This window comes from Helicoverpa zea, chromosome 7, assembly GCF_022581195.2.
Source record: "Helicoverpa zea isolate HzStark_Cry1AcR chromosome 7, ilHelZeax1.1, whole genome shotgun sequence".
NCBI classification, from domain to species: Eukaryota; Metazoa; Arthropoda; class Insecta; order Lepidoptera; family Noctuidae; genus Helicoverpa; species Helicoverpa zea.
In genome coordinates this window covers 6,783,076-6,808,733 of record NC_061458.1, presented here as the reverse complement: position 1 = coordinate 6,808,733, position 25,658 = coordinate 6,783,076, and the positions used below count along the sequence as shown (strand labels likewise).

The 25,658-nt window shown below is 33.9% G+C and overlaps 1 protein-coding gene across 3 annotated transcripts in view; it reads right to left on the bottom strand.

Moving 5' to 3' along the window:
* The window catches only part of LOC124631595, a 194,735-nt gene that overhangs the window by 77,995 nt on the left and 91,082 nt on the right, over positions 1 to 25,658 (bottom strand). For 2 of the 3 annotated variants that reach the window (XM_047166034.1, XM_047166036.1), the window contains 2 exons: positions 12,586 to 12,639; positions 4,586 to 4,615 (listed from right to left, as the gene is read on the bottom strand). In XM_047166034.1, coding sequence (XP_047021990.1) covers positions 4,586 to 4,615; positions 12,586 to 12,639 — 84 coding nt within the window. The remainder of the gene's footprint in view (positions 1 to 4,585; positions 4,616 to 12,585; positions 12,640 to 25,658) is intronic. The other variant, XM_047166035.1, reaches the window with a different exon arrangement.

The window sequence follows — 25,658 nt, the reverse complement described above, 5'->3', positions numbered from 1 at the left end:
AAGAGACATCAAAGCCTTGTCAAGTGACAGCTGAGCTTATAACTATTTATAACAAGACTACGCCCATTCCTGTTACTACCTAATGATTTTAATTGAATGATCGCCATATTTCAATCGATTACGTATTTTCATTTGTTTGCGTTACGTTCTGTTTAGAATTTCAAACTTTCGAAGTTCGAACAAAATCCAGTTCAGGGACTTAACAAATCCTTTATAGGTCTTGGTTTTGGGGATAAATTCTACATACAAACTCTGTAACATTGGAAAAAAATTAAAGTCACAGATTGTATAGTCCCGTTTCCCGGGAATATACAAGACGTACAGCGTTGGACGTATCAATGACATTGTACGTATGGGAGAGACCTGCGTTATATAGTAGACAATTTAAGGCAGATATATATATAACGATGATGACATTATTATTTGCATTGAAATCCCTCAAGCAAACATTGCGTGAGGGAAACCCGAATCCGTTTATCAGTAGCATGATAACAGTAGCGAGAAAATTTCTGGCTCCAAATTACAGGTGAGCTGTAAAATTTGATTCCTTGAACATGTGTTGTTGTTATTATCGGCTGCGGCTGTAAATTCTAAGATAGCGTTTTCTACAAATTATTCGCTAGTAAAATTCTTCACTGGAATATCGCTGCGTAGATCGTAAGATCTTTTTTCGTCTTGCGAAAATAATCAAACAACGTTTAATTGTTCACTTGATATGCTCTGGACAGTTTCAGAGCTACAATATACTGCGTCTTTAAATTTATAAATAGTCTTATTGAAAACACATTTATGTAGTTCTTTCTAATGAATTGTGTCTGGAAACCGCAGGAACACGCCATCTGTTTACACGTTTTCGAGATAATTTTCCTGTTTTTTGTTTACCATTTTTTGTTAGAATTTTAATTTAGTATGCCGTACTTATAACCAGATGCATTATGTCAGTACCTGAGTATATTAAGGTTAAAATTGAAAACAAACATTGAGAATATATTGCTCGCTTCCTCTACCTAGTAATCTAATTTATGTTATTTGCATAAATAGGTACTATTTTAGACAATGAAGCAATGTAAATAATGATTTTCGTAAAGATCTTGATAGCAAATGATTGCACGCGGGGCAATTGTTGCTGAATGATTTATCAACGACCTTTTTATCATCAGCATTTTGTTAACAATTATTGCTTCATGGTCTGTCGCAAGTTGAGCAGACACTTGCGTCAGTTGCAGTGAACCACACTGTTTGTTTACTTTTATTTTATGTCTATAAAAATAGTCAATTTTATATCATGGTGTCAAAAAACACGTTTTGAAAAAGATATACAATACTACAAATAAAACTTCAAGTTGTGTTCAGGTCCGAATGAAAATATGCTTGCGTCAATAAAATTTTACGTTGAAGAGCTGCGTAGGTAAAGAAGGTAAGTTTACGAGATATAATATTGATTTACGATCGAACACAATATTATTTCTAGAGTTTCTTTCATCCGTGACTCTAAACGTAGCCATAAATGGCCAATTAAACAGTCTGAGAATTGTTGTCTGTCTAAATGAATGGTGCATGTGACTGACAATGTGACTTGCAATGTGACTGCCTTTATTGTTCTCTTTCGTTTTGTACCCACCACATAAATTAGTACAAGCAATTATAATAACAAGGGAAACGAACTCAAAGCGGAGACCACGTAAACACCTAAGACGTGAAGAAAATTTAAATAAATGTGAGAAGTATCAAACAAAATACATATTCATGAGCTTAAAGGAAATTCATTTTGTTAGCGTACTATGGTCATCACGACTTGGATTCATGCTTTATTTAATGAGCCAATTTAAAATAACCAATATTAATGGTCGTAATTCTATTAACATAAGTTTCGTTGGCCGTAACTTATTCGGGAAATTATAATAAAAGCTTATTCTACTATTGTTATTTCACACTGCCTAACGACACGAATAAATTGTCGCAAATTACCTAGTTTCTAGAATGTTCCTGAGGAAAACACGTTTACTATACCTAAAACTAAATTAAGATCAACGGTTTCAATACGACTTTGCATTTGCGTACGCAAACCTGTTGCGCGTATCTGCGTAAGAAAGCGTACTCCAGACCCCTTTATTTTAAGATACTAGGTATGCAAATGCATGCACTTTCTTTGTGTGCTTGCTGGATGAACAATTAGGTACAGCTACCTTTGTCTGGGCTGTCATGATGTTTGGAGCTTTGCCAGCATCAGTATTTACTTCCCCAACTAACTATAAACCTCAGTTCGAATCTTTGATACATTACTCCGACAGAACTGTTTACGGAAATCACAATCATAGATTACTAATAGAGAGTCAAACCGAGCAGGTTGAGGAAGCTGCAAATAACATTACTGCTTGAAAAGTAATAAGGTGGTCTTGTACTGCATTTATAACCGTATTATAGTTCGGCCATTCAGAGAATGCGTTCCTGACACGTCGCGATTGAACTGACGACGTAACTTTGCAATGGCGTTGCAGTTACGATAAAAATATTTTTGCTGGTTGTTTACCGTTTTAACAATTGAGGAGCATTAAAACAACATTATTATATCAATAATCAATGAATGTTATTACGTCGTCAGTTCAATCGCGACGTGTCAGGAACGCATTCTCTGAATGGCCGAACTATAATGGCAATAATTGGGTAAATGCCAAAATGTCTGAGAATTTTAACGAGTTTTCACGTCAGAACTTACTGCATTTGACATATTCTTGGAAAAATATTATTTTGCTACAATTTTGTATGTTGATTGACCCCCAAATTCAGGTGGGCAAGTTTAACGAATACAAGGATAATAAATATACTAAACTAAAGATAATGGTTTTCTGAAAACAATTTACACAAGAGAAACGTGACACCAATGCGATTTGATCGTAACAAATCTTCATTAACAGGCCCACTGGAGTACCACTTAAATTAAACGCCCTACGCAATTCATTACCAGAAAACGCAATGTTCTGTGTACAAAAGGCCGACAAATACAAATTCCGCCACAACTAAATTGTGTAAATGAACGTTTAATAGAATAAACTATATCAACATTGAAGGAACTGTACGTTAGTACCGAATGTTGACACCAATTACTGTTATGAGCCTTAATTGAAACGCATGCTCCCACAATAAGGCCACTGTGAGCCCCAGTTTATCATATATCGAACAATTCGTGTTTGTCTGTTAATCAATAATATTGCTGTTATATGTAACGTGTGCAACTGCCCTTCGTCTTTTGATGAGCGATTTATTGAGACGAATAGGCCATCAAACTGTAACCATGCTGTATCTAATGTGACGTTTTTATGATCAAAACTGACTCGTGATTGCATCAATGTTAAATTTGTCTGATATTTCATCGAAATCTTCATCTTATTTGATTTTACTCACGACATGAATATCGTCTAATAAATTAGTCAGCATTTAGCTCATAATGGATCCAGTTCCAGTAGCAATATAAGACCACATACATACTCAAGGATTTATTTGCGTGGTAACGCAAACCTTCAAATCAGCTTCGACGTCCATTCTTCAGATTCACACAACATAATATGCACTCTAATTTTATTATGCTAAGGATAATACTTCAATAACACTATTGCAATACAGGCATCTTTGATCTAAGGAGTCGTTGATCATGGCATTTATGAAATGCGTACTTTACTTCAAGGAAGTATGGTTCGACTATTGCAAGAATGACTGAAACTCTGTCTGAGTATGACGGAAGGCAACACCAATAAGTATAGTTGCACTACCTTGTTAAAATAAAATAAATAACTGAATCGATAAACATAATAGGTAGGTAAGTCTAATGCCTTCCATTCTTTCCTATGTATCTGTTGCTTCGCGTTTTACTACAGCTACTTTTAATGAATGTAACAAGAATGGCCCCCAAATCATCGTTAACCTCGCATGTGGACTCATAAATACTTCAATGCAATATGACTGACAATGTTACTCAACATCACTCATTATGTAACCTTCTCCTATCCCTATAAAGACGAAATGAGAAATTTTATGACGGCCAATTTCAAAATTCTGTCCATTGCCGGCCATGACACTATCAAAGGTTATTACTTCTTCACATTTGCAGCGATGGTTTAGCAAATTCCAAATGATTCCGGTTCTCAACACGTAGGAGTTGTGGCCACGTAAGAATAGATGTTTATTTTGGTTTTCGCGCCTCGTGGCAATGGTTTATTCAAAACATCCTATTTGAGGGGTTATATTATGATGTCGTGCTGTCAATCAGCTCAGTTACTAATATAGAAGTGACTGTTTATTGCAAGTACAGAGGTGGCCGATTGACATACATTTTAATTCAAAGTATATGTAGATGTCCTAGATAAATTGAAATGCTTAGCATGTTGTTTCTACAAATCAGTTTTTTTGCAGTAGAAGAAGAGACCACAAAAACATTGTTTTTACAGCACTCGACGTTCGTTAGTTTTTCAATCACAAAAAACTGTTGAATACCTATCTAATTACCAAATACCAATTACCATTAATTTGATGAATTGAAAAACAAAAACAAATTAATGAAACAAAATAAATCAAAATGAAGGGTACTCACCAACATGCGATAGACTCGTGAGATCTGATTCTGAAATAGAAAAAAATAAAATGCGTGAAAAAAATGTAAAATGATAATGCGTGCATCACACAAAACTATAACATAAAAAAAAAAACATTAACATTTGATAAATCATGATAGTCCTCATATTTTGTAGCACTTTATAAGGACGACGTTAAAATACAAACAAATGGAATATGGGAGTTATTTTGAGAATAAGGGACAAGAAATTATAAATCAAAACAAAAACTTATTGCAATGACAAATGATTTTGTTTATTGTGTTTTGTTAGCAAGAATATGATATTTAGGTATAGAGTATTATTACAACTATTAATTAGTCACCACTGTCTTCCATTTTTTAACCTAATTCTTTTACTGTCAAAATTTCTTATGTGAAAATATAGAATCAAATCTTTAGTAAAATCTAAAAAGACAGATGTAGTTAAAGAAATAATTGGACCTGTTACTTTTTGTGGTCTAGGCATAAGGGTATGATGTGTCTTTTAAAAATAACATGAAATGCAACATTTCTTCAGCGACTATTTCACATTCGCTGTAATTACAAATAATGACCATACTTTCATAAAAAAGGCGATTCATAAGAAAAATTATGCGTACGACAATTATGGTGATACATATTTTTTTTCTTCCAATACATGGAATCATTAGCAAACGTAACAGGAAAATTACGGCGTCGCGACGCATCGCCAATGTACTGTATGCATAAGTTGTCGTCTCCACATTTTTCCATGTGCTAGGAATTCCGGGTAAGGAAAAAAACAATTCGATTCATTCCGGTTTTCGACTAAGGCCGTATTATTTAAACCAAATATTTAAGTTCTTTTATAGTTCTAATTATATATTTATTTTCCATAAAATATGCAGGTAGATTTTAAAGTTTTAATTTATATTAATAAAAAACATTTTGGATCCAGATCAATACTTCTTTGATTATCAAAATTTCTGAGAATTACAAGCATTGTCTTCAATACATTAAGAGTAGGTTTATAAGAATATTGGCCTACGTATCCGGGTATGTGTCATAGAAACGCGAATATGAATCTACATTTTTGGTACACTTTTACGACTTTTGCTCAGAAAACAACTGATACTTCAGTGTGTTTTAATGTCAAACCCAAATTAGAACACGATAATGAAACAGCGTAAGATCTGTTTGTAAACAAAAGAAAAAAGGTTTTTGAATGGAGCATATGTATTTACAATGAGGGTTTTCTAAAATGGCGATCCACGAGGTGGCAGCACCGAGTCGTCAGGTCCAGGTAACTGTCAAAGTGCTTATCTTTACTATGAATAGTGAACGATTTTAGAGTTTTTTTTATTTTATAATTAAAGCACTGCATTATTGTTTTACTATTGCGGTTGAGTAAATAAAAAAAACTAAATCATATTGTGTTAACAAATTTTTCAACAAGCTTTTCCTTAGTACCTTTTGCACCCTCTCTCTTAGCTCAATTTTTAGTTCGGAAACCTTATTCTGACCGTAGTCCATAATAAAATCAATAACACTTCCAATATAACAGAATTTCAATAAACAATAAGTTCGGACCCTACAATTCCATACTATTTGACAGCTGTTTGGACCAGACGCATACGTGGCGCCACCCTGTGGCAGAAAAAATTGAGAAGACCCTCATTGAACTCAAACTCAAAAACGTTTATTCAAATAAGCCAATAAATGTATTTGATTTTCGAACGTCAAAACAAAAGAAAAGTCCCCAAGACGACCCTCACTGGTTGATTGACTGTCACTACGCTTTTCTTTTGGCAGATTTTCATAAAACACCTGATTGTTTTCCCCTTTTGAATAAACAAAGATACACCTGGAACTATAAAAACTGTTTAATTTTAAAATCAGAACGTTGGAAAACACTCTGTGGATAAATAACTTTTACGGTAATAAAAACACTGAATTGCCCAAGTTTACACGGATCTGTCTTTTTTTACAGGTGTTATAATAAATATTATTTAATAATACTTTAGAATAATATTAACGCATTTTCCAATGCCGTGACATTAGCAGATAAGAATTTCATTATTGGATAATATAAATTAAAATATTTCCTATAAATATTTAACAATTTAAGAAACCTGCCACTATCACACTCTGGTGGTATTTTTTCCTTTATTAAGTATTTTTTGCAATCAAGTTCAGTATGGTTTTTTATGGATTAGTAGCATTATTTAATAGGATAGGTAAAATATAATTCTCTTTTTAGGAGTTCTTTAGTAGGCAGTTAACTTATTATTTGAATGAAATATTCTTAAAATTATGTCATCTTAAAGACAGGTTTTCCAATATATTCTTTAATAGGAAATTCAGTTTTATGTTAATTAAAATCAGTGGTTCTATACTTATTAATTGGATTGCTTTTATTTAACGACTAGCTTTCCGCCCGCGGCTTCGCCCGCGTGGAATTCGGTTATATTGCGGTATAAATCACAACTATAAGAAAACTTCTCATTCCCACGGAAAAATCTAAGAAGCGCGATGTAACGCTGGATACGATGAGCTACAGGTTAAAGCGCGAGATATCATTGCACTTCTTACGTATCTTAAAAAAAACAACGTCACCACGTTTTAAAAAGCTATCATTCCACTTCTTACGTATTTAAAAACACATCGTTACCACGTTTTAAAAACACCCAGCGCCATCTATCGCATACCTCAAGAACTAAATAACTTAACTAATACTTATACCAATTAGTAATTCGTTGAATTATAGTTATTTCAGGATAAGTAGATGTAAAAAAAACAGTTAAGACGATAAAACAAATTGTACGTCATCCCTCGGGAATTCCTCATTTTCGAGGATTAATTATCGTATCATTTAGCTTCTAAATTTATATGTTCATATTCGTTTGCAATATATAAGTAGATGTAAAAAAAACAGTTTAGACGATTAAACAAATTGTACATCATCCCTCGGGAATTCCTCATTTTCGGGGATTCATTATCGTATCATTTAGCTTCTAAATTTACATGTTTATATTCGTTTGCAATATATTACCTTGTTTTAAACGACACACAGCGCCATCTACAATCCATCCATCAAGCAAACAATATTTTTGTTTTCCCTCGGGAATATCTATTTTTTTCGGGATAAAAAGTACCCTATTATTTAATCCGGACTTCTAACTTTACGTCTGCAAAATTTCAAAGCAATCGGTTCAGTAGTTACGGCGTGAAAGCGGAACAAACAAACAAACAAACTCACTTTCCGATTTATAATATTAGTAAGGATTTAAAGTTATATTATGAATTTTCGTTATAAAATAATAACATGAATATTTTACAAAAGATTAAAATCTACATATAGGTATTCATCAATGACCATAATGGATAACATTAAAGAATATTCTAAAAAATGGAGCTTGCCTTATTATTTTGTTTTTCGTTCTGCTAACCGTGCGTTGTGAAAGATTTTATTGAGAGCCTTATTTTCAGAAGTGTATCTTATAAAAAATAATGTGAACAAAATATGATTAAAACGCAATATATGATCAGATAGATCAGGCAAATACACTTCCCAATGTATTCGATTACACTGACGTACATGATCTCGGCATTGATATTGAAATATTATTTTACAAAACAATGCGTAAAAACATACTTTAAACATAATAAACCTAAGTACTTTTAATATAATAAAAACAAAGCTTTTCAAGTCAGTTTCAATCAATTTAATTAAATTATTTATTCATAGAATTTAATACGAATTGTCTCTGCATTTTGCATGAGCAAGCGTGGTGATTAATGCTCAATCCTTCTCTGTGTGAGAGGAGGCCTGTGCCCAGCAGTGGGACGATAAAAGGCTGTGACAGTAAAACAGTAACAGTCTCTGCATTTTTAAAACAATGCACAAATAAAACCTACACGGGATGTACCTACTAAAAACCACTTATTGTAGGTAGGTAAACAATGATGCATTGTAAGATAGGATCTATGACACGAGATGCAATCTTAGCAGGCATTCAGCAACTTCCGTGTATTTGCTGTCTGCACACAATTAGCTCTGGAGATGCGCATTTGTTTTTTATTATTGTTGTTTTTAAGATGAAGAGATTCATTGTATTTTTTTTTTAAAGTAAGAATACCAAAATATTTTGAATTTTAGCTAGTCACCTAATATGGACATAGTGAACAGCACGTGAAAAAAATGGTTTATGTTCCACTTAGCTTACGAAAGTTTTCGTGTGGAAATTCTCAAAACTGTAAGCTTTGCTTTTTAGTTATAAGAATATAATATTATTTACCACTTATCCGCGACTGATGCAAATATTAACTTTATGACTTCTGCAAAAATACCAAGAGGTATATATATATATATATCTATATATACCTTATGTATATAATTAAATGTCCTTTCATAGAAATATCAGTAGCAATTTCAGCAAAACTGCCGACACCGTTTCAGTTAATCCAAATAATAGCCGGATGTAAACACATCTAATTGAATGGCTTTGGGTGTGTGGCTCACGCCCATATTCTGCAGTATCGGCATACAGATCAGCACTCAATGTAATCTAATCTCCAGGTATATGTACCTACTTACTTAATCCTTTGACGTAGCTGTTTGTGGTCGCAGACGTAACATAAGAGCGGCGCCGTTCCGTCATACGGCCAGCTAGGCTAAACTCACTTCTACTTAGTAGTATCAGTACTAAGGTACAATAAGGGATATGTTGAACAAGATTTGAGAGCTTCATGGAAGACTCGTTATGTAATGACGTCGCTTTCAGTTGGATATACCTAATTAAGACTAAAAATGGTTTTTGTAACCGATAAGGAACACCAAACAGCACTAACCGTCAAAACAACATTTGTTTATAATTTTTAACTACGTCAATTTGAGACGAAAATACTGAAATCAGTACCTAAACAGTGAATGATGAAATGTGTCGCGGATTTTCACAGAGCATTTCATTTATCTGACTCCATCATGTCATCTGAGGGCATGGAGTATTCCACGGTCGATAACTGTCTGATAAACACGTCAAGGGTTAAGGTGTGTCGAGCACTATAATTAGTTTGTTATCATCCCCCCCGCGGATAAACAATAAATTGCTATCAGTCTAGGCCGAGTACATACTTTTTGTTATTGGCAATAAGTTGTTGCCACTGAGTATAACGTCAGTATCAAATCGTACGATGCTCTGATATAATATTATTTTGATCCAGTTTCTACACAGATTGTAAACATCAAAATATTGTGAAAATACGAATACGATATTATACGTATAGGTACCTAAATAGCTTTAAAGTTCGAATTTGTTGCTTCTAAGTTTACAGATTTAAAATGCGTGCAAAAATAGAGTATAGAGCCTTTCCTGGTATTCTTCTAGAAGCGTTACAGTCTGGAAGACATCAGATACTTTAAAAACAATTAATCGTATGACCGTTACGTTGATTGGTTTATTTTTTGTCGCTAATAGTGGGCGGTTGTCGCTTGTCATTTTAAATTCGCGACGCATTTGTTTTGCACGAGTACTTTTAATTACTTAACATTTTCACATTCATGTAAGTCTATAAGAAGTAGGTACCTAGTATAACTTAGGCTCTTTAAAAATAGGATTACAGATCCTATACACAGATATGTTTTTAAATACCTTGGTCTGGAGTCAGTTGGGCAAGCCCTTTAACTTATATAACATATTTTTGTATATTAGGTAAAAAGTTGCAAGACCTCATTATTATCAGTAGATATGGGTTTTTCAGAGACAGTATTTTCATAGAATAAATACTTCAAAGATTATTTGATGTTTACTTTCAGCTTATTTTTACAGACTGTTTTGTTTGTATGTTTGAACATAGCTTTATTATATGTTTAATTGAGAGTGATTTATTACTATAAAGAATTCCATAGAATCTAAGAAAAAATATTTTATATTAGGTAATGTAATCTAGAAACAGTTAGCATTGTGTTGTTATGCTATTTCTATAGGTATATATTTTTCAGGACATTGGCCGTTTCACTCGTAAAAGCTTTATATTGTAAAAGCCTGATTATTTTAACGAGTAGGTAATTAGGTGGCTTCTGTCGCAAAATTCCTGGATTATATTAAGATCCAAACAGTATCCATTTGATCAGCAGTCCCTCGGTTTTCGCTACTAGCTACATATATTAAGTACGTAAGCCTTGGTGTCTAGGTATTTCAGTAAAAAACACCTGAAGTTATAAATATTATAAAAGTATTAACCTTCCACCTTGATGAGTAAAACTACGGTAAGCTTGCATAACCTTTTGCAGATAAAAGAAACTAATGAATCATATCATGTCACGCAAAGTATTATGTTTAGTTCAACCCATTATTCTTTAATCAGTGAAGATAATAATTACTTCATACGTCAATCCTGACCTTTCAATGAACGCTGGGGACTCATTACTGTTAAAATGATACCCGAAATGAACAATATCTACGTCACATTGATAAAAGTATAAAGAGAACAGTCGTTTATTAAAAATGAGGTGAACTTTTAAGGTTATTGCGCTTTCTACAGACTTTTGCGGCGTAAATGATTTTACCTATTACCTAAATTCATATTTTACCTAATTACGGATTGGACATCCAGTACCAAAGCCACAAAATGTAGGTATATAGATAGTATATTATCACTGAAATCAGTATTGGGTTGTTGGTTCAACCCAAAAAAATGCTGTTTATGGAAAAGACCAGCTCAGTTACAGTACAATATTTTTGATTCTCAATTTAAATCTGCACCTAAATCATATGGCCTTAGAAGAATAAAATTACCTACTGTCTGCGGCGGTTTTAATGACCTCAAAAAAGTCAGCCGCAAGACAAAAGTGATGAGTATTTTTCCATAGCTCATCGTTGCACAAAAAAGCTTCCGCGAAAACTAGGCAGGTACCCACAACATACAATAGTAGGTGCCTTAAAGAAAAAACGACTTCAGGAAATCCGATGTTGTCATCTCCGTTGACGTAAAGCATACAGCAGCTGTGATTTATTATAATGGATCGATTAACACTTCAATAACTGGTTAAAAAGACAGATTGTCAACTGTTATGGGAACTGACGACATTGCGATGACGCATGCGCTCCCATTAAGACGAACTACGTTATTCATGGATTTCACAAGGACCAACAATAGGTAAGTACTTACCCACCTAATTTCCACCATAATGGTATGACGCATTGTGACATAAAATTAAATGGGACTGATGAATGAAAATTGAATAGGTCCTATCTTCAATAGTGAATGACTGCATAGATTAGTAGATAGAATCATAGTAAAATTCCAATAAAATTCAATGAAATGTTTCTTTATTCAAAGACTTAATTTTTATTCCCTTCATAAATACTTTATAACAAGGAAATTTCTGAAAGGCCGCAGGCAATATACCTAATCAAGATTTTTACAATACGTATTAGATATATCTGTCTCAATATATAGCCACACTATAATTGTTTCCGCGTTATAAAATTCAATTAAACTTTTATTACTATCATCATATTCATCACAGATAGCCTATCAAAACTCATTTTAAAACCTTCCGGTATTATGATATATGGGAATTTCTTGTCGAGTTATTAAAGACACAAGCCATAAATCAACATTAATGTGTTATATCTTTATTTATTAAGTTAAGAATATTAAGGAAATAAAAATCTAGATACTTTTATTACGGTACATATGCGACATCTAGTAGATTCACAAGACACTAACTAACTTTATGCCACCTAGTGGTGGAATGGAGTACTACATAAAACTGAGTTAACTCTGAGTCTCAATAGGTGGCGCTAGTATCAAAGTACAATATTTACTACAGCGCCATCTATCAAAACTAAACCGAAACACTTGGTGAGTCACGTAGTACATAAAATACGTTGAAAAGCGCCATCTATTGTACAAACTACGAACTTGTACATAAACTGACTGTTGTCATTTTTTGGGAGTTGTAGGTTAATGTTACTAGATGGCAGTAAAAGCAATTTTAATAATTGTTATTTTACCTGTATCATTGAGCAGGGCATTGATGTCCGTGGTCGACCCATCGGCCGACATTGCTGTAACAAAAAAGATAACATAAGTTGGTTGCGTTCTACGAGTTTATTTTTTCATTCAATCTTTGAGTTACCTACTTATATTTTATTTCAAATAGAAACTAGTTTGAATGTTTTCCATGCCATTTCTAACAATGCTGGGATAATGTTTTCAAGTCTGTACCTAACAATTTATTGGGCGGTAAGTAAATAAAATATTATATACGATTGGAGCCCAAAAATATCGATTATATCGATTATTTTCAAATCTCGTCAGGATCATTTTCTTTTAGAGTTTCAGAGTTACCTACTTAGGTTGTCAGTAAAATTTTTCAAAATTACTTTGGTTGAGAACAGTAGAGAATTAAGATCACTTTTTACTAGAGAATCTCAAACCCCCGAGCATGTATCTATCTAATGCAGTCCGATCGACATGCTTTAGGTTAGTATCAAGAGATTCTCAGTCACGTCTGCAATACTATTGACAGTAATACTAGGTACTAGGTCTATCAGCAATCCACCTGTCAAGCGTAATTACAGCAATTTCCCATACGATCATTGTAGCGGTCATCGCGAGGCCCATGTTCACTGAGTTAACGGTGCAATATGGCTGTGATGATCATAAGAGCCATTTTAGTTCTTGCAAGTAAATATAGTAAATTCTTTGAAGAGGTCTCTTTGAAGGAAAGTTTTTGATGTTGTAGATAACGAATTTTCAGCTCGTTATTTGAGGGCGCGTTTAAAACAATGAGTGTATGGGTATCCATGTGTGTCAAATATTAAATCTTTTAGAAAGCTTTGTGGCCGTACATTTACATTACCTGCAAAACTGCATAAGGGCAAAAATGAAAGAATGCTCATGTCTCAACTTATTCGTTTAAGCTAAGCACACCCAGTCGGGGTTACCCGTACTGTCTTTCTAAAGGAAATTATTATGTTTCACACTTATTAATATGATGGTCAACGTTTATTACGCTATCACAATGTGCCACCAACGCAATCAAAATAATTCCCATAATTTGAAATACAAAATCACGTGCACAACCGGCCACTCTATAATAGATGTCATATTGCATTGAATTAGGTTTGTTTACAATCTGAATTACATAATTTGCAATGTCGATCGTAACTCGTAACCCCTGCGAGAGAAGGCCGCGATTGAAGCGTGTCGACGAGACACGGTCGGTGACGATTTGGTCATTTTATATCATTGCCAGTACAAGTTGTTTATATTTAGGTACTTCTATTATATGCACTAGTTTTGATTCGATTTTTGATTAGTTTATGTTGGTTTTGTGGCCTTGTATTAGGGCCTGTTTAGACCAATACGTGCTGTGATTACCACTTCAATGTTAACACGTAATTTTTATCTAGATCATGGCATTTGATTATTTAACTTTTAGCGCTTTGGTAGGTGAGTTCATTACTTACCCACTATAATGGCGACGTGTTCAATCTGTCACATTTTTATTATGATGGATGTAAATGGTGCAAAGGCTGTTAAGTTTTGCACCCAATAGGCATGCATACTTGTTATCAGATTGTGATATTGTGTTTGATAAGATTGACTATGTGTAGGTGATAAGGAAAAGAAAATATAGTACCTACGTTCGACTTTCTGCCGATGTACCTGTATGTATTTCCACGTCTGTTTCTAAGCACTGTCAAGATGCTTCATCTAGTTTGTATCCTTTTTTAAAATTGCTATCTATATATTGTGGATCAGACTATTAGAGGTACATAGGTATATCCACAAAACAGGAGAGGACATTTCAGGAGAGTAGAAAAATAAGAGCCTTAAAACAAAAGAGCAATGTCTTGAGCAGTTACTTGAAGAGGTGGATACCATATGCCATACAAGTACACAGATAGGTACCTATACATCGTTAGCATCATTTAAAAATAATATTTTTTATGACTTCGTCAAACATCTATCAAAGATGTACTTACTTGCCTATGACAGATAAGATGAATGATACTGTGCAAACATTCAACAACACACTTGGTATGCGATTCTATGACTATAAAGTTGTTTGACCTGTGCAAAAAGTTAATAAAAATATCCTATCGTGCATCCGTAAAAAATATGAATTATACATTTGATTAAACGAATAATAACTGAAGAGTTATGATACTCCAACTTCTTATCTTCAAGTGATTTTTTGTGGCATTTAGCTACGCTTAGCAAAATACATACTCAAATACGCACCTTTTTTGGTGACTGGAGAGTCAGACTGCTACTGACTAAAGCCCGTCGTTGTTCCGTCTAGAGCCCCATAATTATGTAAGAAGACCCTGATTACTCTTTCGAACAATGCCACAAGCCACAACCCCTGTAGGCTTCTGATCTAACTAAAAGCGTTTAGGGTTATACCTATTTTAATTTTCAATTAATATTTTCAAAACTGGAAGGTATTCAAGGTAGAAATCAAGAGTGAAATTTGATGAACATGCAGATAGGTGGGATGTATTTCCCTATCTGAAAAACAACAAATAAATAACGGAAAATCAACTCACTATGCATTATCCTATCGGTGTCTCTTCTGAGAAAATTCCGTAAAGGCGCATCCACTTGCACGACTTAGTTTATAATAAAGACCGACACGTTTATCTAAGCAGTAAATATCTAAATACATGGGTATTCCCTCATACCTAGTTAGATAAAGTTTCTTCATTCTATTGAACGACCGATATCAGTTTTCAAACTGCAATTATGTGTAAAGTAGGATATTGATTTACTTACATAAGTAATTTGCCACTAGTCGATACTTAAGTGATTATGTATTTTATTATTTACTGATAGACGATAATAGATGTATCTAAACCTTTTTGAATTTCCAGCAGTGATCTGATTTTTACAATAAATCTCACGACATATTTCAAACAAAGTTCTTAGGTATCTTCTGCACATTACCTACATGCAATGTCGAGTGCCGAATTATAAATTATATTATGTAAGCAACGTAATAAACTGTTATCAAAATCAAGTAGGTATTTTTACTTCTTCATAATTCCAGACCAATTCTCTCAGTTTTCTTCCTCAATTTGTTACGACACGTTTTTTTTTTTTGTTGCTCATTCCTTATTCATGCGGCAGGAGTTAGGACACGGGAGCACTTACAAGCAATCTAAACCGATATTATTTAATACAAAACTTTCCATCAATTTATTTGAGAGTAATCAAATACCAAACTTGACGAGGGTCTCGTTAATATACCTAATACAATTTGTACAAAAAGCGTGATACAAAAACTGACAGGTGCTTTATATTACCTAAGTCCTAAAGCAAGGTTATATGGCTCAGATGCAAGGCATGGGCTTTCCCCAAAGTCTAAGGTGACCAAATTAAAATCTGCATTAATTGGTATCCATCCTATAGGTGCACATTCAAGCTCTTTATCTCTTCATTTTTTCCGTGTAGTTGATCCCTCGATCAAGAAAGTTTTCTATTCAACGGATACAGAAAATCTCAGTTTTAACAGAGCGAACATAACTTGCCCGTTTTATTAATCTGCTCCAAAAAAGAGACTCTTTGTAATAGTTTATTTGATTCTGTAAAGGCTCTATTATCTACTTTTTGTCTGTAAAAAATAATTATATCATCTACAACATCCCGGCGTCGAAAGCTTTTGTAGTAGGTATTATATCGTAACCACAAATCGTTCAGTAGACCCACTACTTACTTGTAGGCACAACCGCCAGTTTATTTTTTTAATCCTTTTTTTCTGTGGACAGACTTGATTGTTCGGAATTCGATTTGTGGTTTTTATATAAAAATAGATACTAATACTCTAGTGTTGTGGTTTTGAATACAATTATTGTAATTGCTATAGGCTTATAGGATTATGACGTAGCATTGTACATTGATAGCATTTAAATAAGGTTTAATAATACCCGAATTATTTTGTCAATGAAAATACTGCAGTAATAAGTAGTAAATCACTTTCTTTAAATGTATTACTCCAATCATAGAAAATTCTAGAACCACCTGACCAAAAAGTTCATACTATTTAATAAAAAAAAATCACGGTAACAAAACTTAATCAACCATATAAATAAAATACCAATAGCAATCAAACTAATTAGCGCGCCGGTAATATTTCAAAGATTTTTATTTGCAATTAAAATAATTGTTAGGTATAACATGTTACATAATATAATATGTCCTTGACCGTACATACAAAAGTGTTAACACCTACATTAATGAAGCCAGTTATATTGTTTGCAAACAAATAGAAAAAAACAAATGAGTTTCTATAAAAAGTCTGCATGATTACTCGAGTAGTAATAGTGGTTCAAAAATAGGTTACAAAATAAAATTATTCAATTCACTATCCGACTTATTCATAGTACAAAATAACGTAACCAATTTAAAAGTTTCAGTCAAAAAAAGACACTTAATCAGAACCGTTCAGTACTTTTGTTTTATCCATTCGTGTTTTCTTCTGTTAATCTTATCTGTCCGCATTCTTGCAAATATTGTATCAAGCATTGTAGTGTTTGTTCATATGACAACTTCAATGTAGCATTGACAGATTATCAAAAACAATCCATCCACCAGGGATTTTGTAGTGAGGATTCATAACAATACTACATTAAATAAATATTGACTACAGATCAATATTATTGATCATTAATATCCTCGTAAACCTTTTCAGACGTCTTCTTCTCTTGAACTATGGACTTTGTTGTTCGAGAGTCGAATCTATCGTTCAATCGTCGAATCATTCGTCTATCAAAAAGGAGTGAAAAATTAACGAATTCATTGTTATTTAGGCCAACCTTTAAACTACACATTTCTAAAGTACGAATGACTCATATAACTTACTCTACCAAATATAATTTCTGTTTTACGATTGAGCATTGCGCTTTATCAATTCCTTCGACCACATCTTCCGCATATCAAATCTCTTAACACCTGTCTTCTCCACACATTGCGCTCACCAAATATTAATCGATATCGATCAACAGTTCAATAACAATCGGAAGTACAATAGGAACATAAACACGCTAAGGTCAATCATACCAATTTGTATGCAAGAGGCATGGTGTCTACGACCCGAGCCTCTATGGTCGACAGATATAGGCAGTGTCAGTGACAATAATACATAACATGAGGTCACACCATTGTTTGTGTACTGTCATGTGATTAGTTCACTGTCGCGTGTTTTGGTGAAGTTCTATACGGATCGTAGGTATTGCTAATACTTTCCTGCCATTCTTTTATTCTAAGTCCAGCATTCTATAACACTAACTAGCTTGCTACGTTCGTGCGGTTTGACAACTATTGTTTTTACGTTTTAAACTTGATACCATACCCTAGGTATCGTTAATTTGTATAACATTATGTAATTAATGTTTTAATAAGGCGAACCTACCTATGTTGCGTTTCTATGTAATGCTTAGTATAGGAAGAACAGACATGATACGCAGTCAATAGGGAAGGAAATATTTGTGGGACACTACTCGTACCTATGACCTTCAACTCAAACTTAGGAAAGGTCATGACCACACTCGTACACGTACGAAGTGATGGCCCATAGAGTAATTCAATTGCTATTGTACATAAGCCTGGTCCATATTTTTCCCTAAAAAAATGAGAGTAAAAAAAGATGACTGTCGTTATAGACGCGACTAAGGGTTCCATTCAGGGAAGTTAAATATTTTGTCTCTTTATAACGATATCATACAAAACTTCGCGCACGTGTTTCAGTCGACACGAGTTGTCAGAAATGTTTGCACGCAATTTGTCACTTTTTACTAGAGCGTAGTAGATGAAACATTTTGTGTGAATCATAGTGTCGCACACGGATAGAGTCTCACCTTAACATAACAAAACGAATATCCATTACAACGCTATGATTTCAATCTAATAAACAATTGCGCTCGATCTAAAATTTTAATAACCCTACAATATTCACGTGTTCAATGGAATATTCAACCACAAAATGTCCTTGAGAAGTGCAATATGTAAATGTAGTGTAACTTAAGAATATATACAGACTTGTACTGAATGAGATAATCATACAGTCTGGTGACTATAAAAATTAACACTGAACTTCTGACGCCATAAAGAGAGTGTTTTAATGGTGACGAGGCTAGCTGTGGGGTTTTGTTTCTTTATATTGTTTTGTAGTTTATCTGCAGGATTAAGTATAACTTACATATGTCATAATAAGTTATTACTTTTAAAATTAAAAAACTTTAGAGTGAGACTACTACGTATGAGACATTTTCTTTAAACTTTTAAGAAATTGTTTTTTGTTAGGTTCTCTTCGACAATAAGTGTTTTTTGAGCTTTGATACTTACCACATGTCAATATTTTCTGTGAAAATAAATAATCTGGTGTGCCTATCATACTGAAAAACTGTCCTTTCGATATCCAAGCTATTTAATTAAACAAGAAAATAAATGAATACAGCTAGGTTTCATTGCCAGTATAGGGAAATAAAAATAATTCAGACTAGAATATGCAAAATAAATCATGCAAATCCTACGATAAGAAATCTAAAATGACCGACGTAATTACGACTGATCTGCATAAGCAAAGAATTAATCTTTATCCACTCTGATAAGAAACTACATACAAAGTGAAAACTAACATGGAGATTGATAATGGTGATTAGTAACTGTCTGAACTGCCTATTTGTGTAAATAATAACAGTTCCTTTAATAGTGGGTGGAGACAACTTGCTCTAATTAAAGGCATAAGGGAGGCTAAACTTCTAGGGTTTATCATAGCTAGCTTAACTATGTTGTGACTTTTATTACTTCAAGTAACAAAAAAAAATCTATTGACATAATTGGTGTATTTAATTACCTGAGTATTAAAATATGGGACCGTATGCATAAAATATACATATATGCCTTCGACCATTACGCAAAAACTTCAGTTCCAATAGAAATAAATGGGACCCATTATGGCTCCTTTTATCAGAGCTCGTAAGGAATTTTCTCCAGCCATGAAACCATCGGAAAAAGCTTGTCATATTATAAATGCTAACTACGTTTATTGTCAACACTGTATTAGCCAGCTGATTAAATATATAATAGGTATGCTAACTGTTCTAAAGGTCAAAAGAATCGTAGGATCATTTTATCGTATGCAAAACATAAACAAACAATGACATTGTTTCAGAGATAATTTATTGCGTTTCTATTTACTCAGAAGAAAATAATATGCAAGACAAATATTCATAATGTATTTACAGTAATTACAGGTTCTAATTTTATAAATGACTCGTGTTATTTCAAGTTATCAGTAATTATTAAGCAACGATAAATATGAGGACCACACACGCTCGTTGGTATTTAAATAATATTTAATGCTATATATCTATCTATCTCCTAATCAAAATAAATACGTTTCCGAAAAAAAAGATTTAGTTTACGATTTGACCCCGCCTTGGCACGCTTGTATATTGGGTACCAAATAAAGAGACCTAATAAGTAACTTTTGTGTTTATATTTTCGGCACTCGGAAATTTTCTTTTAATTTAGGTATAATTAATCGTGTGTCCTTACACAGGTACTGAGCTGACAGACAAACAGTCAGACATATTAAGTTATTTCAAAGGGACAATGATAGAAATATGAGCACGGACTAAGCCTCACTAGTACATTCAAGTACGTCGTAAGGTATTATTGTAATAAGCCCTATTGATTTACAGCCGTGATTTATAGTAAATATTATTTAATCTATATCGTACCACTCGATGGAATATAAAACCCCTTCAATTATTACGATTGTCTTTGCTACTTCAATGGTGCTAACATAAAGGATATGTTTGCCGATGAAGTGTTTGTTCAGTGTAATTGAAAGACACATAAACACAATTCTAATACTTATGAATGTGTAAGTACCACTGACCTAAGTAAGTAAGTCTGACACCAGTCTAACCAAGGGGTATTGGGTTGTCCGGGTAACTGGGTTGAGGGGGTCAGATAGGGCAGTCGCTCCTCGTAAAGCACTGGTACTCAGCTACATCCGGGTAGACTGGAAAGCCGACCCCAGCATAGTTGTGAAAAAGGCTCGGAGGATGGAGGATGGATATGAATGCGAAAGTAATTCTGTCTGTCTTTCCAGCTTTCATGCCAATACGCTACTAACCGATATTTGATACTCAGATTGTCGAGAGCCTCAACAAAAGACGTAGGATACTTTTATTTGCCTGTAGTACCGAAAAGGTCTTAAAAAAACTCCTACTCAGCAGGAACATTTCTTTCCTCTTAATATAGGTATTTATGTATTGAAATCTCAACCCACTGACGCTTTTAATAAATACAACTGTTCAGTGTCAAGTTTTCCATTAGTATCATTAGACACGTGAGTTATCACGTTGGTCGTTTGTGTAATATGCAATAAATCGCCTCATTAATTAAAGGGTACCACACAAAGTCAATTAGCATCTATTATCTATCTATACATAGATACAAGTGTTCCTGGAAAACCGTTATTTGAAATATACTTAATAAGTGCGTCTTTTGACTCAAGTTAAACTTGGTTAGACTTATTAAAATAAAAAACATAATTTAAAGATATAAAGGAACAATAATGCACTAATCTAACAAGTCCAAGGATATCTTTTGTGTAAGCGCAATATAAAGTACTTAGCATTAAGATTACCTAAACTTAAGTATCAGCAATCGATTGGCAATTGTTATAATGTAGTAGTAGAGGAAAACAATAAAAATGACGTCATAGTCACGTGCAGAAAAGCCCCTTATTTCAAATACTCAATAACATACAATTGTTATCATTTTAATCACGTATTCCAGAACTTGATCTGCCGTCACAAAGGTGGCTAAAGTGTTTATATTGCCCTCTTAAACAACAAGTTTTTCACATGAACAGTAATTTTCCTGTCTACACATTATTAATCAAAGACAACTGAGGAAAACAGTAGGCTGTAATGTCATTAGAAATAATAATCTATTGAGACGATTTTTGAACAGTGGACTTACCCGAGAAAAAAAATATGTCAATTTCATTCTTGAAAGGGTATTAGGACAAGGGACCATTCAATTAACAAGTAATTTGTGCATATCAATAGAGGAAAACAGTAGGCTCTACAGTCATTAAAAAATCAATTGAGATGACTTTTGAACAGTGGACTTACCCAAGAAAAAAATTACATCAGTTTTATTCTTGTAACGTACACATCATTAGGGAAATAGACCGATCTATTACCTATCCGGAAACTTCGCTATCCATTGAATTCTAACTGGCAGCTTTTGCAATTTATCTACGAGAAAGACCCGGAAAATTATTAAAACAAGTAGCAACCGTATCTAGCTAATGATCTTAATAGGTTTCTGCCAATATTGATTTAAGCTGTGTCCTAAGTTGGCGGTGCGATGCGGTGCTGTACTATGCGGTAATAACAAAGCTTCACAAACACAATATAAAGTATTTAGGCTAGTTTATAAGAACAAATCAATCGATTTAATGAACTGTTCAGTGTTATTTTAAATATTCCATAGGGTCGGGGATACGTGCCTTATAGCTAATTAAAATCAGTCAATTTTGAATGCTTTTAAGCAAAAGGACCCAGCCCAGTTCTGTCTTATATGTTAAACTACGGCATGAAAATTATAATCGTGTACACCAGCCTAGCTACGACAAGGGGTTACACCCAATACGTCTAAGGTTACGCAATGAAAAACTCGTTATAATCATGTGCGGTACCTTACCGGCAACTAGCAACAGTCTCATACAGTTAATTAAATATTATAGATGACTAATACCAATCCGGTCTCGAACTACCTACTCGTTTTAAGTTATGAGCGTGAAACAGTTCAGAAGTCATGTCTTGTTAGTATACTGTTAGTTACATAAAAGGATGCAAATGGGTAGATAATAATTGTTGTAAATGTATACAATATAGGTACTAACATGAAAAAAATAGAAGACTGGCTATATTGATGTTTTATTGAGATTCTTTCATCTGCATATTATATCTCAAAGTTTTCTATAGCTAATTAAAATCTCTTTACAAATCCGATGATATTGACATGGCATATGAATTTAGTATTTACTTTGCACCTAGAAACTCGATATTTAGCATAAAGGTGTGATAACTATAAAGGAAAAACCCCAAAAGTTGTATTAACCACGTCTCACTTGCAATAATTATTTATGAATTTAATTACATATTTCTAGGAAATATGGTATCCTATTTAGTGCAGTGATTACAATATTGCATTTTTGATTGGGTACAAAATCAAAGCAAATTATCCATGGCAAGAACAGCTAGTGGTAAATTTAACATACATAGATACAACTAGTACCTATATACGTCGTATAACCTATAATCCTATTTCTATAATACATTTCCACATTACAATAAATCTATTTTTAATATCGCAAAAAGTAGGTACTTTTGTATTAAGTATTTTATCCTCAACAATCTTTCTTGTTATGTCGTTTATTAATGTCTCATAAATATTTTTTACGGAAGGCTTCTTAACATAAATTAAAATAATATTACAACTGTCAATTAATCTTAAAGATTTATTTATAGATCGAATGAAAAATCACCTACGTCAACTACCAACAAATAAATTGATTTTCTTTAATAAATCATTTTTGTAATATTTCCTTGAGCAATAAATTGACAGTTTTTCCTGCTTCATTAATGAAAATGGGAGTAAGAATTTCATATGCCAGTAGTCTGGTAACTATGACTATATTTACAAACCGCAAATTCAACCACAATCCCCGGGTTTACCAATGAATGCAACTTAACATCAAGACTGTGAGTAATTTTCGTAAAAGCACGCAAGCTTACACAAAGTTTAATTACAACATTTCTCAATATCCACCTTTGCTCAACTTAGTAACTTACAAAATATTTAATTAATAGAGATCCCAATAGTTAAATGGAAGTATGAAATAATAGCCGTTTTCTGCGGTTTCACCCGGGACCCGTGGAAACTAATGTCCCTACCGGGATAAAATGAAGTCTGCCCTACCGGGATAAAACGAACTAGCCTTACTCAGGAAGAGTCTAGCTTCCCAACAGTGAAAGAATTTTCCAAATCGGTTCAGTAGTTTTGAATGTTTTGAAAAAAAAGTCGTGGTGGCCTAGTGGATAAAGGACCAACCTCTCGAGTATGAGGGCGCGGGTTCGATCCCAGGTCAGGCAAGTACCAATGCAACTTTTCTAAGTTTGTATGTACTTTCTAAGTATATCTTAGACACCATTGGCTGTGTTTCGGATGGCACGTTAAACTGTAGGTCCCGGCTGTCATTGAACATGTTTGGCAGTCGTTACAGGTAGTCAGAAGCCAGTAAGTCTGACACCATTCTAACCAAGGGGTATCGGGTTGCCCGGGTAACTGGGTTGAGGAGGTCAGATAGGCAGTCGCTTCTTGTAAAGCACTGGTACTCAGCTGAATCCGGTTAGACTGGAAGCCGACCCCAACATGATTGGGAAAACGCTCGGAGGATGATGGTTCAGTAGTTTTGAATCCTTTCGGGTACACACAAACAAACAAGTTAAGTGCTAAACTAATCATAGTAAACCAATAATAGTAAAAAATAACTGCCTCGTTGGTCTAGCTGTCGCTAGTGCGGCTGCTAAGCACGAGGTCTCGGGTTCGATTCCCGAGTCGGGCCGAAATCGCTTTGTGGGTTTTAGAAGACTTTCACAAAGCAGCCCGGAGCCTGGAAGCTGGTGATTGATACACCCGTGCATCGGAGAGCACGTAAATGTCGGTCCTGCGCCTGATCTCTCTCCGGTCGTGTCGGATTACCGTCCCATCGGGCTATGAGAGTTAAGGAATAGTGAGTGCACCTGTGTCTGCGCAAATGCTCGTGCACTATAATATGTCCTGCGTAGTTGGCTAATCTCCTTACATGAGATCAGCCGCCGTAGCCGATAATCGGCTAGGAGGACATCAGTAAACCAATACAACTCAATTTTTATGTCAACTAATAGTTCTCAAACAATACCTAAATGAAATAAAATGTTTATTTTTAGCTCCATATTTTATTATTTTAATCTTATAACACGGTAACCCAAAGTGAAGAATAACAAAGCTATTGACATACTTTCTTCATGTCAAATGTGTTGCAAGTGATTTTTCTTATCTGGAAAGTTTGCTTATCGTTATCATAAACATGAATTTCAAGATGTCTATTTAACGGTTAATGGCCTTTATTTCGCGTAAGTTTTTCCTTAGTAATAGGCCAATCTATTAAGTACTTAGGAGAAATTGTACCTAGTGATAATATGGCTTTTTTTAATGATTGGCGAAAAACGTATTACTTTTCCTTTTATTTGTCTATGCCAAATTTTTTGGCACCAGTTTTAATTGCACCTGTCTATGTATATTACACGGCTATTTGCCGTGACTTAAAAATAAACTAATTATTAAGCATCTTGAAAGAATTACTAGCTCTGTACAAACCCATAATCACTTTCAAGCAAAAATTAATGTAAATCAGAGCTATATAATTTTCCACGCTAATGAACGCCACGTGTAAAACGAAGATAACACAGTTAATGCATATGTATATAATGCACAGGTACGTATAGTAATTTAATACTTGAACCTTGATCCTTCCAGAATACGTACTTATGTCTGGGTGGACAGTATAAGCCGATTAATTTCTTGACAGTCTTTAATGCACTCCACTCATGCTATTGTAATCTTTTCATTATCGGTAGTTCTTCAGCGTTAATATTTTGTACATAATTACACACGAGTTGTGCGTGAAGTTCGCAACCTGTGTTTGCAATTTCTGAACCTGTGTTTTGGCACTCTACATTTCTGTCATGCTTTACTTTATTTTTATTAGTTTTGTAATTATTCTCGTTGGAAAGCCTATGTTCAGCAGTGAACGCCCCACAGCTGGTATGATTGTACATGGATGGAAAGGGAGAGGAACACCTAAGAAAAGATGGATAATTTGCCTGAAATATTAAATAAATAAGAAGGGTGTGAGTGTCAGTATGACAAGTGACAGGAAGGAATGGAATCGAATGACATATTGCACCGACCCCAACTAAATCTTGGGCACAGGGCAGGAAGAAGC